This window comes from Lissotriton helveticus, chromosome 10 (assembly GCF_964261635.1).
Source record: "Lissotriton helveticus chromosome 10, aLisHel1.1, whole genome shotgun sequence".
NCBI lineage: Eukaryota > Metazoa > Chordata > Amphibia > Caudata > Salamandridae > Lissotriton > Lissotriton helveticus.
Genome location: NC_136071.1, coordinates 95,755,701 through 95,769,264, shown reverse-complemented (window position 1 = coordinate 95,769,264; position 13,564 = coordinate 95,755,701). Strand labels below are relative to the sequence as shown.

The 13,564-nt window shown below is 44.2% G+C and overlaps 1 protein-coding gene across 1 annotated transcript in view; it reads left to right on the top strand.

Annotated features, from left to right (window-relative positions):
- The window catches only part of TSC2 (TSC complex subunit 2), a 279,890-nt gene that overhangs the window by 153,249 nt on the left and 113,077 nt on the right, over positions 1-13,564 (top strand). The window contains 5 exon segments of the mRNA XM_078664852.1: positions 4,219-4,323; positions 6,154-6,276; positions 8,003-8,109; positions 8,670-8,823; positions 9,487-9,609. Of these exon segments, the coding sequence (XP_078520978.1) occupies positions 4,219-4,323; positions 6,154-6,276; positions 8,003-8,109; positions 8,670-8,823; positions 9,487-9,609 (612 nt within the window).

The window sequence follows — 13,564 nt, the reverse complement described above, 5'->3', positions numbered from 1 at the left end:
ACTAATTGTCTTGTGCAAAAACAACATTTACACTAAACATGTCGGTGCAAAATTAGCTGACACTGATGGCAATATGTGAGCCCGTACCCTGCATATTGCACCCCAGTTCTCAGCAGCAATCTAAGTATGCCCCGTGTCATGCATGAGTAACTGGGGCCTGCTAACAGCGGGCCTACGGACCCGTTCATCCTTCAGGAGTCAATCAGAAGGCTACTCTTGGGCAAACAAAGGCGCCTTTAATTCACAGCGCTTCGAAGATGCACGCTCTTGGCAGTGCGCCATACCTGGAGAGCAAGTTCCCTGTTCTTTCTTCCTTCCCCGGTTCTCTTGGTCCAAGCTCCCATTCCCCTGGTGTGCTGCAGCCTCCTTCCTGGAAGGCCACCTTGCCATTTATTTTCTTTGTCATTGTAAGTTCAAAATCTGCTTCTCTGGAAGGTTTCAGGGCACACTGAAAAAGCACCTTTGACAGTGATTAATGTCAGACAGCTTGTTGGCAGAGTGGAGGGGAGCGTTGTCTCTCCCCTTTTCCACCCAAGCCTGTTGCACTTCTGAGAAGGGTGGGGAAGGGGCACTCGAGTGCACGCTCTTTTTTTCCCCCTTCATTGTCCTGTAGTCCGTGTTTGTTCTTGATTTCTTCTTTGGCTGTTTTTGTGCGCTTTAAGACTGACACACACATTTATAAATACATAAACTAGTCTTTCAGCAGTACTCGTTTACATACTCTTATACCCATCCCAGAATGTCCAACTCCCTACTGTCAAAAGTGCAACGAGGACAGACTCCTTTCGATTTGCATTTAGCGTATATGAATATACAATTTTTCCCATTTTAGATGTTTTGAGGCCAATTCACAAAGGCATATAAGAGCATGTGAATGAGTATTGCAGGAGGAGCTACTTTTTGCTTCAAAATGCCTGCGACTCTGTTCTTTCCATTTTTTTCTGCCAAATTTAATAAGTTATTTGCAATTCCTGAACCTGTATATAGCTGCATGTTGATATTTATTTCTGCCTCAGGGCGGTTTTCATTTATGCACTAGGGGTGCGCGGTATGACTTGTCCATTGGAGCAAGCAGACTCCACGCCTAAGTGCACATGAGTCTGCTCGGGTGATCACATCTTTCGAAGGTCAGGAACTAGCAGCCCACTCTTGTCCCATTATGCAAAAAAAATGTACAAAAAAGCACAATACAGTGTGGCTGACCACCTTGTCTTGAGATTTTATGTAACACACAAACATGAACCGTCTCTATTTCTAACTTTTTACAACTCAGACAAGCAAAGCTCACCTTTAAAGCTGTTTTTTTAGCTACATGGGCCCTACACTACCCTTTATTCAGGGCTCTAATTGGACAATCCTTGAACTTTATTCTGTGCTGCTGCATTACACATACTTTGCAGTCATAAGATCTTACCTGGAGTGGTTCTAAGGCATACACATTTCCCTTTCAGCACTAGAGAGTACTGGCTATTCTTCAAACAGACTTAAACAGCTTTAAACCGCTCTTCGCTTCATCTGCACAGTGCATTTATGCATTCTGTGGTTTTGTGTGTTGTGGCGCTGGTTAGCATATGGTTTTCCTTTCGTGCTCCTTCAAACTCCACCAAGAAGCTGTGGAAGCATTTGTTTTTATTCAGAACTCCAAAGCCCAATCACTGAGCATGGTTGTAGGTACTTTGCTCTTATTGGATAAGTAGTGGTGATTTGGCTATGTGAATCAGACGCTGTGCCCGCTAACACCCATTGATGAATTTTATAAGATGACACTTCAAATAATAGTATAAAAAAAGTTTGTGTCTGTGTCTCTTTCATAATGGCTAATGAAGTATTATCCTCTGGACCACAAACTGCAATCTGTACTACCTCTGGGTACTTTACATTTTTGATTCCTGTCTTTTTCTCCAGCTCCTGCCAGCAGCACTTCTCGTACCCCTAATCCTGCAAGTCTACTTTTCAGTAACACTGCACTTTAAACAGGGCAACCTGCAACGTTGATAGGATCATTCTTATTGCTCCACCACCCCTGGCACTTACATAAAGTTTCCCTGCACATGCTGTTCACTTTCCTAAAGCTTGGCTGCACGTCCTGTTCGAGAAGGATTTTACTCTGCAACACCACACGAGGGACATAGTATAGACCAAAACTCTGGGCCAGGTAAATTGCAGTTGGTGGGTGGTCTAAGGGCAGGGGTGCAGAAGTAGGGGTGCGAGAGGTAGTGCAGTGCTTACAAGCTATGGAAGAAGCTGTGCAGTGTCAAGTGTTTTGTAATATTTGGCAAACTGAGAATGCTTGCAAAATAAATTTGATAAATATGTGGAAATATTTCAGCAGTAAGAAAAGATCAAATGAAGCTCATAGTCTTTTTTTGTGATTCTGAAGTGTGATTGTTGCAAAGATTTTAATAGGATCAAAACAAAAAGACACTTTACATGTGTGATGCACACATGAGAAATATGCACAGAAAATCAATTTCCACGTCTTATCATTTATGTGTCACGCAGGGTTAGCAGAAAAGCTGCATAATTGACACAACTGTAGTGCCCAGTTGTGCTCTCTGTGAAAGGCAGTGCCCTAGCACACCATGCTTCAGTCATACCCTTTGGACAATGGCCTCCCCACTCGCTCACCATTCTCCTGTCCAATCCTTTCTCTTCCCCTCGCTCTCTCTACTACTCAATCTACTCTACTACTCACTCTACTACTCACACTCTACTACTCCACTACTCACTCTTTACTACTCACTCTTTCACTCTTTACTACTCGCTCTTTACTACTCACTTTTTACTACTCACTTTTTACTACTCACTCTAATACTCTCTCTCCTACTCACTCTACTACTCTTTACTACTCACTCTACTACTCTCTACTCACTCTCTAATACTCACTATACTCACTACTACTCACTCTAGTCCTCTCTACAACTCTCTACTACTCACTACTACTCACTCTCTATTAATCACTCTATTACTCTCTAGTGCTCACTCTACTACTCTACTACACACTCTCTACTCCTCTACTACGCACTCTTTACTACTCACGCTCTACTACTCACTATTATTCACTCTACTACTAGGTCTACTAGGTCTCACATTTGCGAGAGATTAAGCTATTGGCATTGTAAATGCCAAAGCCATTTATTTATCTGTTTTCGAAACCAACACATAAATAAACAAGCATTTACAATGCAACGGTTTCGCCTTTGGAAAAGTTAGAGCAATTGGCAATGTAAAGGACAATGCCATTTATTTATCTGTTTTCAAAACCAACACAAATACAAATTTTGTCATTTACAATGCCAATAGCTCAAACTTTTTCAAAGCCGAAACCGTTGCATTGTAAATGCTTGTTAAGGTTTCTTTTAAGGAAGGAATCTTCACCCTTCTAGAGCTGAGTGAGGCCCATAGTATTGCTTGAAACATAAATCCTAGCAGCCTTGCTCTGACACTTGTTTGCTGTTTGGGTTTCTGAAGTAAATTTGGAATTGCCAAAGCCAATGAATTTGATACACTGAGCTAGTTCAAATGGCAAGCCATATAAATCTATATTGATCCAGGTTTTACCTTAAGAGCTTCTTTGGGAGAGGAGAATTCAATTTGAATTGCTCTTTAAACTTTGTGGCTTCTCGGTTTCAGTGTATGTGGGACAGGTGCTTCAGGGATGGTTGTCATTAGGGTAGTGGTAGGAAAGTATGGCTCAGCGTCCTATACAAATTAGTCTGTGGAACTCCTTGGCATCTTAGTAGGGTCTCCTTTGGATCCCTGTAAAGTCAAGTACCATTGTTTGGGGCACAGGTCTGTGCTTATGTAAAAAGACTTTGCTTTTGTCTTTCGATTTGTGATGCTTACGGTCTCCCTCTGAAAATATTGAATGTGCCTGTCTGTGTTGCTGAATGAAGAAGTCTTGCTTAGCCAATTTCTGTCCGGCTTGTCAACTCCTGGTCTGTTTTTGAGATCAGAGTTTCCGTTCCTAGTGCTATCCTTTGATTCCCGTGCGGATTCATGGCTTTCTTGATGGCTAATGGAGAATATTTGTATAGTTTTGTTGTCTCAAACTATTTTGACACATCTCCTGATTTACAAGCAGATGCCAGAGATCATTTGTTAAATGTGCTTCATTATCTTCTCTTAGCATTGTTCATTCACCTGCACACTTTTGAGTAAGTTAACTATCACCTTTATTTTATTTGAAACATTTGCATTCCTCTGCCTCTTATAAAGGTGGTTGCACGTTCCCTTACACTGCCTGCTGATGCTGGCGAAAATCAGCTTGCTTCCTTGGAAGATGTGAAGACTGGAGTTTTGGGTCTCATAGTGATACTACAGGTATGTGGGAGCAAATCGAATTCATGCAAGACAAATGTTTATAGTAAACACTAATGGCCATTATTATGCATGTATACGCGTGAGAGCAATCCATAAACTCCCTGGCTGTGGAAGAAAACTAGCAGTGGTCCCTCCAGATGAAGTAGATGTGGATGCTTATTGTAAAATGTAGGCATAGGTGTTTGGAAGTAGGGGTGCTGCAGCACCCCCAAAATAACCGTGCTGAAGATCAGAGAGTGAATGAGCATCAAAGGTTATTTAAAATGTTGGTTTTATCTTTTCACATTTGCTGCACGTACAAATACAGATATCAAATGACAGTCTAGTCTTCTGATATATTGATGCTTAATCGTTTAGTACTTAGACCGGTGTTCACTCTTCTTTCTCTAACTGCAAAGTGTGCGGATTTTGTAAAGTGAACTGTGTGACAATCTTGCTTGTGTGGAAGAAAGGCTGTAGGATGTTGTTTTCTTCTAACGCAACCAAATGTAAATATCTATCAATGAACTGGGCAGAAATTTCAAAATTAACAGTGAGTAAAGCACAAATTAGGCACTTTTTTTCTAATTCCGAGTGTGATTGAAAGAAAGATTTTAATAGTATCAAAATAAATGAAGGCACTTCATTTGGTGATGCGCAAATGACAAATAATCCCCGACACCCAATTTCCAGACATAATAGTTTGGATGTTATATAATTTTATCAGTAAAACTTGTCTGTGCAAAGTTAGTGGTCATTCAAATGGAAAATGTACTGTCAATAAAAGTGTGCCACCACGCTTTAGTAATACATTTGTGATAGTGTGCTCCAAAATGCAACGCCTGGTACATCCTACTCCACTTACCACTGTCCTTTTGAAAGGGCGTAGCTCATTTGCAACACTTGTGTGATGCCTGGAATTTACAGAATACCTATAAATTCAGTGATGTAACATTGATGGCAGCACCCCCACTCTGAAACTGTTTTAGCACTACTGAATATAGCTGAATCAGTTCTATTTATAGTTGTGTTAGGTATAGATCCCTGTTAATATGTGCACATTCCTGTCATTTGGCGGTACGGTGCAGTGCTGGTGCCATACATACACAGTGAGTGGATTGTGCAGTTTCTATGCTGCTTGGCATGTTCTGGCTCTCAAGTCCCAATTACAAGAACATATTCACTGATGTGCACCTGGTACGACAATGTGCTTGCCAAACTAATCATTATTTTAATGTGAGACTCCCCCAACACACATCATCCACCCCTTCAAAAATGGTGGCAGTGTGCCAATGGCTCCATTTATTATTTCATATTTAAAAGTCAGACTGTGAAATGGGTGAGCGTGCAACTACAATTGCATAAATGCCATAGTGATTTCTTCAGCGATGGCCAATTAGAGCGTTCTGCTTTCTATGCAGACTCCTGTTAGAAAAAAAAAAGACCAAACTGAGAGCCAAACTCTGCTGTTCTTCATGGTTGTTTTGATGAAGTGTAATGCGTTTTCTCTGAATGTGTGCCTTGAGAGGAGGTGTGCAAGGACAGAGGTCAATCTTTGCATCCTTCGTCTTGTCCACCACCCCTTACCAGTCAGGGTGAAGATTCAAGAGGTGGACTTATGTGGCTTCCTGGCTAGGACATTGTTTCTCAATGTCTACCCTATGATATATTATCCTCAGTAATCTGAAACCGCTGCAGCTAGTGTGTGCATCTTGTATAGGCGAGAGAACACAAGACATTGTTGTCTGTTAGCGTGACTAGGTGTGTCAAGTTTAGATTTCTCAGGCACAGTGTGATTGACTTTCATTTTTATCTGGTCATACATGCTTTCTACCCATGACCTGTCTGCAGACGAAGCTGTACTGTTTACCTTCCAGTCATGCATCCCGGGTGTATGAAATGCTGATCAACCACATCAAGCGGCATTACAACCTCCTGTACTGCTCGAACATAGCTGGCAGCATCAGACTGCAGGTAAGAAAGTATGGAATTATGAAGTCAGCAGAAACCGACCGTACCGAACTAGTAACATTGGGTGCAGTTGTCATTTGAGTCCTCTGACAGCATATAGGGCCTATGAAGTGGTGACAGGACAGTATAATAATAATAATTTAACATTATCAATAGGGGTGAAAAATGAGGCATGAATTGACGGAGTTAAATAGCCAGCTCTAAATTTAAGAATGACGATGAAACATCACATTTTCAGATTCCCTATACCTCCGTTCCCAGTGTTATCCTTGATGGTTTCCAATGTAGTGGTGGTCTGTTCGCCCTTGAATTTGGGATATTCGAGTTTGGCATTGTTGTGCCTGTGGCCTGATGTGTATTTCACTACTAGATATTAGGAAGAGGAAGATGTTTGCCAAGATAAAGCTGTAAGTGGCATACAGGAACGTTTTCAGTTGGACACTATGGATCCACCAACAACCTTTATTTGGGTAGCACATAATTTGACTAGACCATTTTTGTTTTGTGGATGAAGGTATATTGTCTTATGTTGTGTGATGCGAAAGGGGGGCCCAATTCCATCCCATTGATGTTTTGTGTATTATGACTCCGATATACCCGAGTGCTGAACCACAGTCTTTGCCTGGTCCTTTGGAGAGATCGATCCAGGTGGGGGACCCGTCTCTTTAGTTCTTGACATGTGCTCTTGCATTTTAGAGTAGAGCTTTAGCCAGTTTTGACCTCTTTACAGTTTGTTGAGGACTTGCTTCTTGAGGTGCCCAGGAATCGTGGGCATGTTGCTGAGAAATTGTTGAGGAGCACAGATGGTGAGCAATTTTGAGATTAGTTGGTAGGCTGTAATATCCTCACCTTTTAACCACAAAGTCCAGCTTTGGGAACTTAGAAAAGCTATTGATGCACGTGTTGCAGTTAAAACATAATTGTCTGACGTTACGGACATATAAATTAGCATCCCACATTTGTGGTCAACCTAATGAAAACAGATTGATCAATTCAGAGGCATTGCTAATAGCATTATGATTGGTATAGAACAATTTGAGTGGTATGAAAAACCTGAAATTTATTAAACAGATGACGATGAAGTTATCAACAGATGTGTTCTTTCTTACCAGAATGTCATAATACCCATGAATCTCCTTTACGTTTAGTTTCTCAACTCGTCTACTTCTGTCATTGTGCATGAGTTATGCAGTTCACTTTTTGAAAATCTCCTTCTCCCACCTAGTTTCCTTCCAATTGTCCAGATATGAAAAAAACCTTTGTCCTTCTAGGTTACCCCCAATATATTCCTTTGATTTCACCTACTTTAGTTGTTTTTATTGTTGCTTCAAGCAGTAATCTCTTATAATGTGAAACTTATTGTACCCATGTATTTGCACACCGCTTGGCGGTGCTGGAGGCTATTCCCACGTTTTTGCTGAATTCTTAAACTATAGTAAACTGTTGATTGTAACACTTACCTGTAAATAGGCTTAAGCACAGGGCAGGAGGAAATTGGGTTTGGAAAAGAAGTTAAAAGCTGGATATTCTTTAGTTTTATGAAGTTTGTAACAGGACAAGTTCCTTATTTGGAGAGACTGTCAATGGGAGCTTACATTAAAGTCTAACCTCTTATCTAAATCCGAGTTCCATAACAGCAGTACAAGTTTAGTCCTCATCTGTATTCTGTTTCACTGAGTTTTTTCCCATATGAAGGCTTGTAATCATAACCTTGGTGGTCTCCTGGCAGGTTTTTGAATTTCTTCTGCTTCTGAGAGCTGATTCACTCCAACGCCTTGGCCTCCCCAACAAGGAAGGAGCTGTGCGGTTTAGCCCTTATTGCCTCTGTGATTATGTGTAAGTTGCTGACAGTGTTCTAATCACCATTTTTTTTGTTAATTGATAAAAGTAGGTGGCACCTGAAGAGCTTCTAAAATCTGCGAGACAAATCATCATATTAAATACAGAAGGAGAAAGAAGGTGCTGTAAGTTTACAGATTTTCAGGGCATTTGTATCCACTGGCTGTACGGACAGTAGTAAAGAAGGGAGGAGTCCACGTCTGTTGTCCACAAAAGCTTCTTCCTGGTCTCAGCTAGGAAATTGGCAAATTAAAAAATGTTCTGATCAGGAACTTGGGAGTGGGAAGTTTCATTCATTGAGCACCTCGGCATTGTCTGGCTTAATTGGGACTGCCAGCGGCTTGATGCTACTGTTGTATATTCTTCTACTCTTGTGGTCCTAGTACACTGGCTCCTGAATGCCAAATAAGCTGTTGCATTAGTAGGCTCCACAACTCCCTCCTTCTGCTGCACTTGATGAGGGCTAGTTGCCGGGGTTGATTGAAGGTGCTCTTTTAATGTTCCTCTTCACATTTGAAGGTCTTAAAGATAAAAGTCTGTTTCCTCTGACTTTGCAGTGATTCCGAGACAAAAGCTTCAGAGCGGAAGGCTGCAGTGTCCTTGTCACCCCCAGCTGGCAGCCCCAGCAACTCCCCTCCCCAGAGCGCTTTCAGGATGGCATACCTGCCCTACTCCATTGTGTTCGGTGTTCTACTGCAGTGTCTCCGACAGGTCGGTATTGGTTATTACCCTGTAGCTAGAGAATTGATGCTCCGTAACATATAATGGGTGTTTGACACATGCTGCACCAAGCTTCTCCAGTCATTGCTCGGCATTGCTTGTTGTCACTCACAGGTTGTGTGAGTTCCTGCTCAACTCTTCATCGAACAGTGTGCTTGAAATGGTTCAGAAGCATCTGGCACATCCCTAACAAACCGAGCCAGACCGACTCACTGTAAAAGTGGAACCTTTGACTGAGAAGGGGAAGCAAGTGAAAGAATGTCAAAAAGCAGAGGGTGTTACCTTTTAGAGAAAGTGAAGATAGTCCACAATGTTTTTAGGACTTTTACTTGTGTTTGAGGGCTCCAACAACTGCATGTTTGTGTTTGGGTTATGGCACATTTGGCTAAAGCACTCATAATCTCTCCAATCAGAAAGTCTGTGTTCTCATGTCTTCAAATTGGTCTTAATGGCATTACGCTGTTAAACTTGCTTGCAGTTCATCTCTTATTCATTTGTTTATTTAACCATTTCTCTAGTGTTGATGTCCCTAAGTAGAAGTATCTCTGTACAAGGTGTAATTGCCTTGTTCTATGAGAGCTTTTGAGCTAATTTGTGAATATAACAGTCTTCTTTCATTTTCCTTTCTGTGCCCATCTCCCTGCACTGGTGTAGGAAACTGATTGGAAAGTACTAAGGCTGGTGCTGACCAAGTTACCAGAGTCTCTTCGATATAAAGTACTCATTCTGACATCTCCTTGTGACCTCGACCATCTTTGTATAGCCCTCTGTGCCATGGTAAGTGTAGCTCTTTCTTGATAACATTTCACTTGTAACTTACAGCCTTTGAAGTGAAAAGTACAAACGTCCTGCAGTTCTTCATCTGGACGACAGTGATTTACTCAACATACCTGCCCAGCAATGCATCAAGTCAAGTCAAGTCAGTCAAGTCATAAAATTTATATAGCGCACTACATACCCAGAGGGTTTCAAGGCGCTTAGGAAGGGGAGGGGGATTATTTGTCAAAAATCCACGTTTTAAGCTGCTTTCTGAACGCTAGGTGATTCTGGGTGAGGCGAAGGTAAGCGGGGAGTGAGTTCCATGTTTTGGCAGCCAGGTATGAGAAGGATCTGCCTCCCATGGTGGTCTTGTTGATGCGAGGTACAGTGGCGAAGGCTTGGTTGGAAGAGCGAAGTTGGCGGGAGGGGGTGTAGAAGGACAGTCGAGAGTTGAGGCAGTCTGGTCCTATGTCGTAGAGTGATTTGTGTGCGTGGGTAAGCAGTCGGAAAGTAATCCTCTTATTGACGGGTAGCCAGTGGAGGTCTTTAAGGTGACCAGAGATGTGTTCGTAGCGTGGGATGTCTAATATGAGCCTGGCTGAGGCGTTTTGGATTCGTTGTAGTTTCTTCTGGAGTTTAGTGGTGGTACCTGCGTAGAGGGTGTTTCCGTAGTCCAGTCGGCTCGTGACTAGAGCGTGGGTGACTGTTTTCCTTGTTTCGGTGGGGATCCAGCGAAATGTTTTTCTGAGCATGCGAAGAATGTTAAAGCAGGAAGAGGATACGGCGCTGACTTGTCTGTTCATTGAGAGTGAAGAATCTAGGATGACGCCAAGGTTCCGTGCGTGGTCTGTCGGGATGGGTGCCTTTCCGAGGGCTTCCGGCCACCAGGAGTCGTCCCATGCAGAGGGGGATTTACCTAAGATGAGGACTTCTGTTTTGTCTGAGTTCAGTTTCAGACGGCTTTGTTTCATCCATTCGGCGACTTCTTTCATTCCTTCGTGTAGGTTAGTCTTGGCGGTGCTGGGGTCATTGGTGAGAGAAAGGATCAGTTGAGTGTCATCCGCATAAGAGATGATGTTGAGGTTGTGTTGGCGTGCGATGGCCGCGAGGGGGCTCATGTATATGTTGAAGAGGGTGGGACTGAGTGAGGATCCTTGTGGTATGCCGCAGATGATTTCAGAGGCCTCGGATTTGAATGGTGGGAGGCGGACTCTCTGCGTTCTTCCGGTGAGGAACGAGGTGATCCATTCCATTGCCTTTCCTTGGATTCCGATGTTTCTGAGGCGTTGTAAGAGGGTGTTATGACAGACTGTGTCGAATGCTGCAGAGAGGTCGAGGAGGATGAGGGCGACTGTGTCTCCATTGTCCAGTAGACTTCGAATGTCGTCTGTTGCTGCGATGAGGGCGGTCTCAGTGCTGTGTTTTGCTCGGAAGCCGGACTGTGAGGAGTCGAGGGATTTGTTGGTTTCGAGGAATGCGGCGAGCTGGTTGTTGACAGCTTTCTCGATGACTTTGGCCGGGAATGGAAGAAGCGAGATGGGGCGGTAGTTTTTGAGTTCGGTGGGGTCCGCTGTTGGTTTTTTCAGAAGGGCGGTGAGTTCAGCGTGTTTCCAGTCTTCTGGGAAGGTAGCGGAGTTGAAGGAGCAGTTGATGACGTCTCGGAGGTGCGGAGCTATGACGGAGTCTGCTTTGTTGAAGATGTGGTGAGGGCATGGGTCTGTGGGGGACCCAGAGTGGATGGAATTCATCAGGCGGATGGTGTCCTCAGTGGAGATTGGGTTCCAGGCGTTAAGGGTGTTAACGGGGGGAAGATGGTCAGCTGATGGTAGGGTGGGTTGGCTTCCGGGTTGGATGTCAAAGCTGTTGTGGATGTCAGCAATCTTGTTGTGGAAAAAAGAGGCTAGGGAGTCGCAGAGGGTTTGAGAGGGGGTGACGTCGTTGGAGTTGGCCGAGGGGTTGGAAAATTCCTTGACGATGTTGAAAAGTTCCTTTCTGTTGTGGGCGTTGTTGTCAAGTCGATCCTTGAATGCTGTTTTCTTGGCTTTTCGGATCAGTTGGTGGTGAGTACGGATGGCGCTTTTGAAGGCGTCCTTGTTGCTGGTGGATGGGTCTTTTTTCCAGGCCTTTTCAAGGGAGCGGCACAGTTTCTTGGACTTCTTGAGGTCATCGTTGAACCATGAGGCCTTCTTGATGCCAAGTTTGTGTTGACGTTTTTTCAGTGGTGCTAAGGTGTCGGCGGTGTTGGATAACCAAAGGGTGAGGTTGGAGGCGGCTTCGTTGGCGTTAGAAGAGGGGGCTGGGGAGGTATGAAGGAGCGATGTGGAGATCTGCTCCGTGGTGATTTTGTTCCAGTTTCTTTGTAGAGTTGGTTGGAGGTGGATGATGGGTTTCGGCTTGTTGTAGGTGAAGTGAACGCAGCTGTGGTCAGTCCAGAGGAGATCTGTAGTGTGGCTGAAGGAGACATGATTGCTGGAGGTGAAGATGGGGTCGAGTGTGTGACCTGCGATGTGGGTGGGGGAACTGACCAGTTGTTTAAGTCCGAGGTTGGCTAGGTTGTCCAAGAGGGCGGCGGTGTTGCGGTCGTTGATCTTTTCAAGGTGGAAGTTGAGGTCTCCCAGAAGGATGTAGTCTTTGGAGGGGAGCGCGTGTGGGGTGATGAAGTCCGTGATGTCTTCACTGAATTTTGCGCGGGGTCCTGGTGGTCTGTAGAGGAGGGTGCCTCTGAGTGTGGTCTTGGGGTCGATGTGGATCTGGAAGTGAAGGTGTTCGGAGTTAGCGAGGTTGGCGTCAGAGCTGGTTGAGATGCGGATTGATTTCTTATGGACGATAGCGATTCCACCTCCTGTATGGTCGGTGCGGTCCTTGCGTGTGATCTTATAGTCGTCAGGGATAGCGATGGCGATGTCAGGGGCGGAGGAAGCGTTCATCCATGTTTCCGTTAGGAAGGCGACGTCAGGAGAGATGGTGTCTAGTAGGTTCCAAAGGTCAATGGCGTGCCTGTGGACCGAGCGGGTGTTGAGAAGGATGCATTCTAGGTGGTTGGGGTGGGGAATCTGTGTTTTGGTCGTAGCGGAGATGTTGTCGGTGCCGTTATATTTGCAGGAGAGGCAGGAGAACGGTCCATGGGTGCGTCCAGGAGCGGCTTGGACGCAGTTGGGGGCGCGACCGGGGTTAAGGGCTAGGAGGTCACCCCCATCACCATCTTCACATTAGCTGAGAATGTCACCAGATGCTTTCTATATGAACATCACTGGTATCGCTTCAACAGGCTAAGATGCACACACGTTCGGTGCTGAACCATCTCTGCTACCAATCCCAGGGACCGAGACCTGCTCTGCCTTTCTGTCCTTTGACAATCCTGCCCTCTGGCATTATGCTGTGTATCACACCACAGGAAGACATGCTCACTTTTATTATCAGTACCTTTGTAAGGAACCTAGGCATTATTTCTGCCTGTGCATCACATATCTAACTCCTTAGGGTATTAGATTGTGTCATCTCTGGTACAAACAGTCACTCCCTTGGCTAGAATCTCAATTTTGTCTGCAGTAATGTGTGACAGATGCCACCTCCTTCGACAGGTACCCCTATACTCTCCTTGTCCATGCCTAGCTGATAAATACCTTGCAGCAAGGATGCTCAAGCATTCTCTGCTAGTCCCAATGCTCTTGCTCAGCAGCAAAGACGATCATGTCCCTGTACAATATCCCCCATCAGGCAGGTATTATATTGCCTTCTCAAGTGATCTCATGTTTATCTCTCTGGTTAAAATACCCTTATGCATACACCTACTTGTGCATCACAGATCTCCCCTACATAGGAAACACCTGATGCACCTGTGCTGGTGTCATTGCTTGATAGTAAACGTAAATATTGCTGTCATATTGGAATGTCTGTATTGGTGCTTCCATCTATCTTGTCTACTTTATATTACATGTATATTTAATTCACTTAAACATGATTTGCTGGGCTT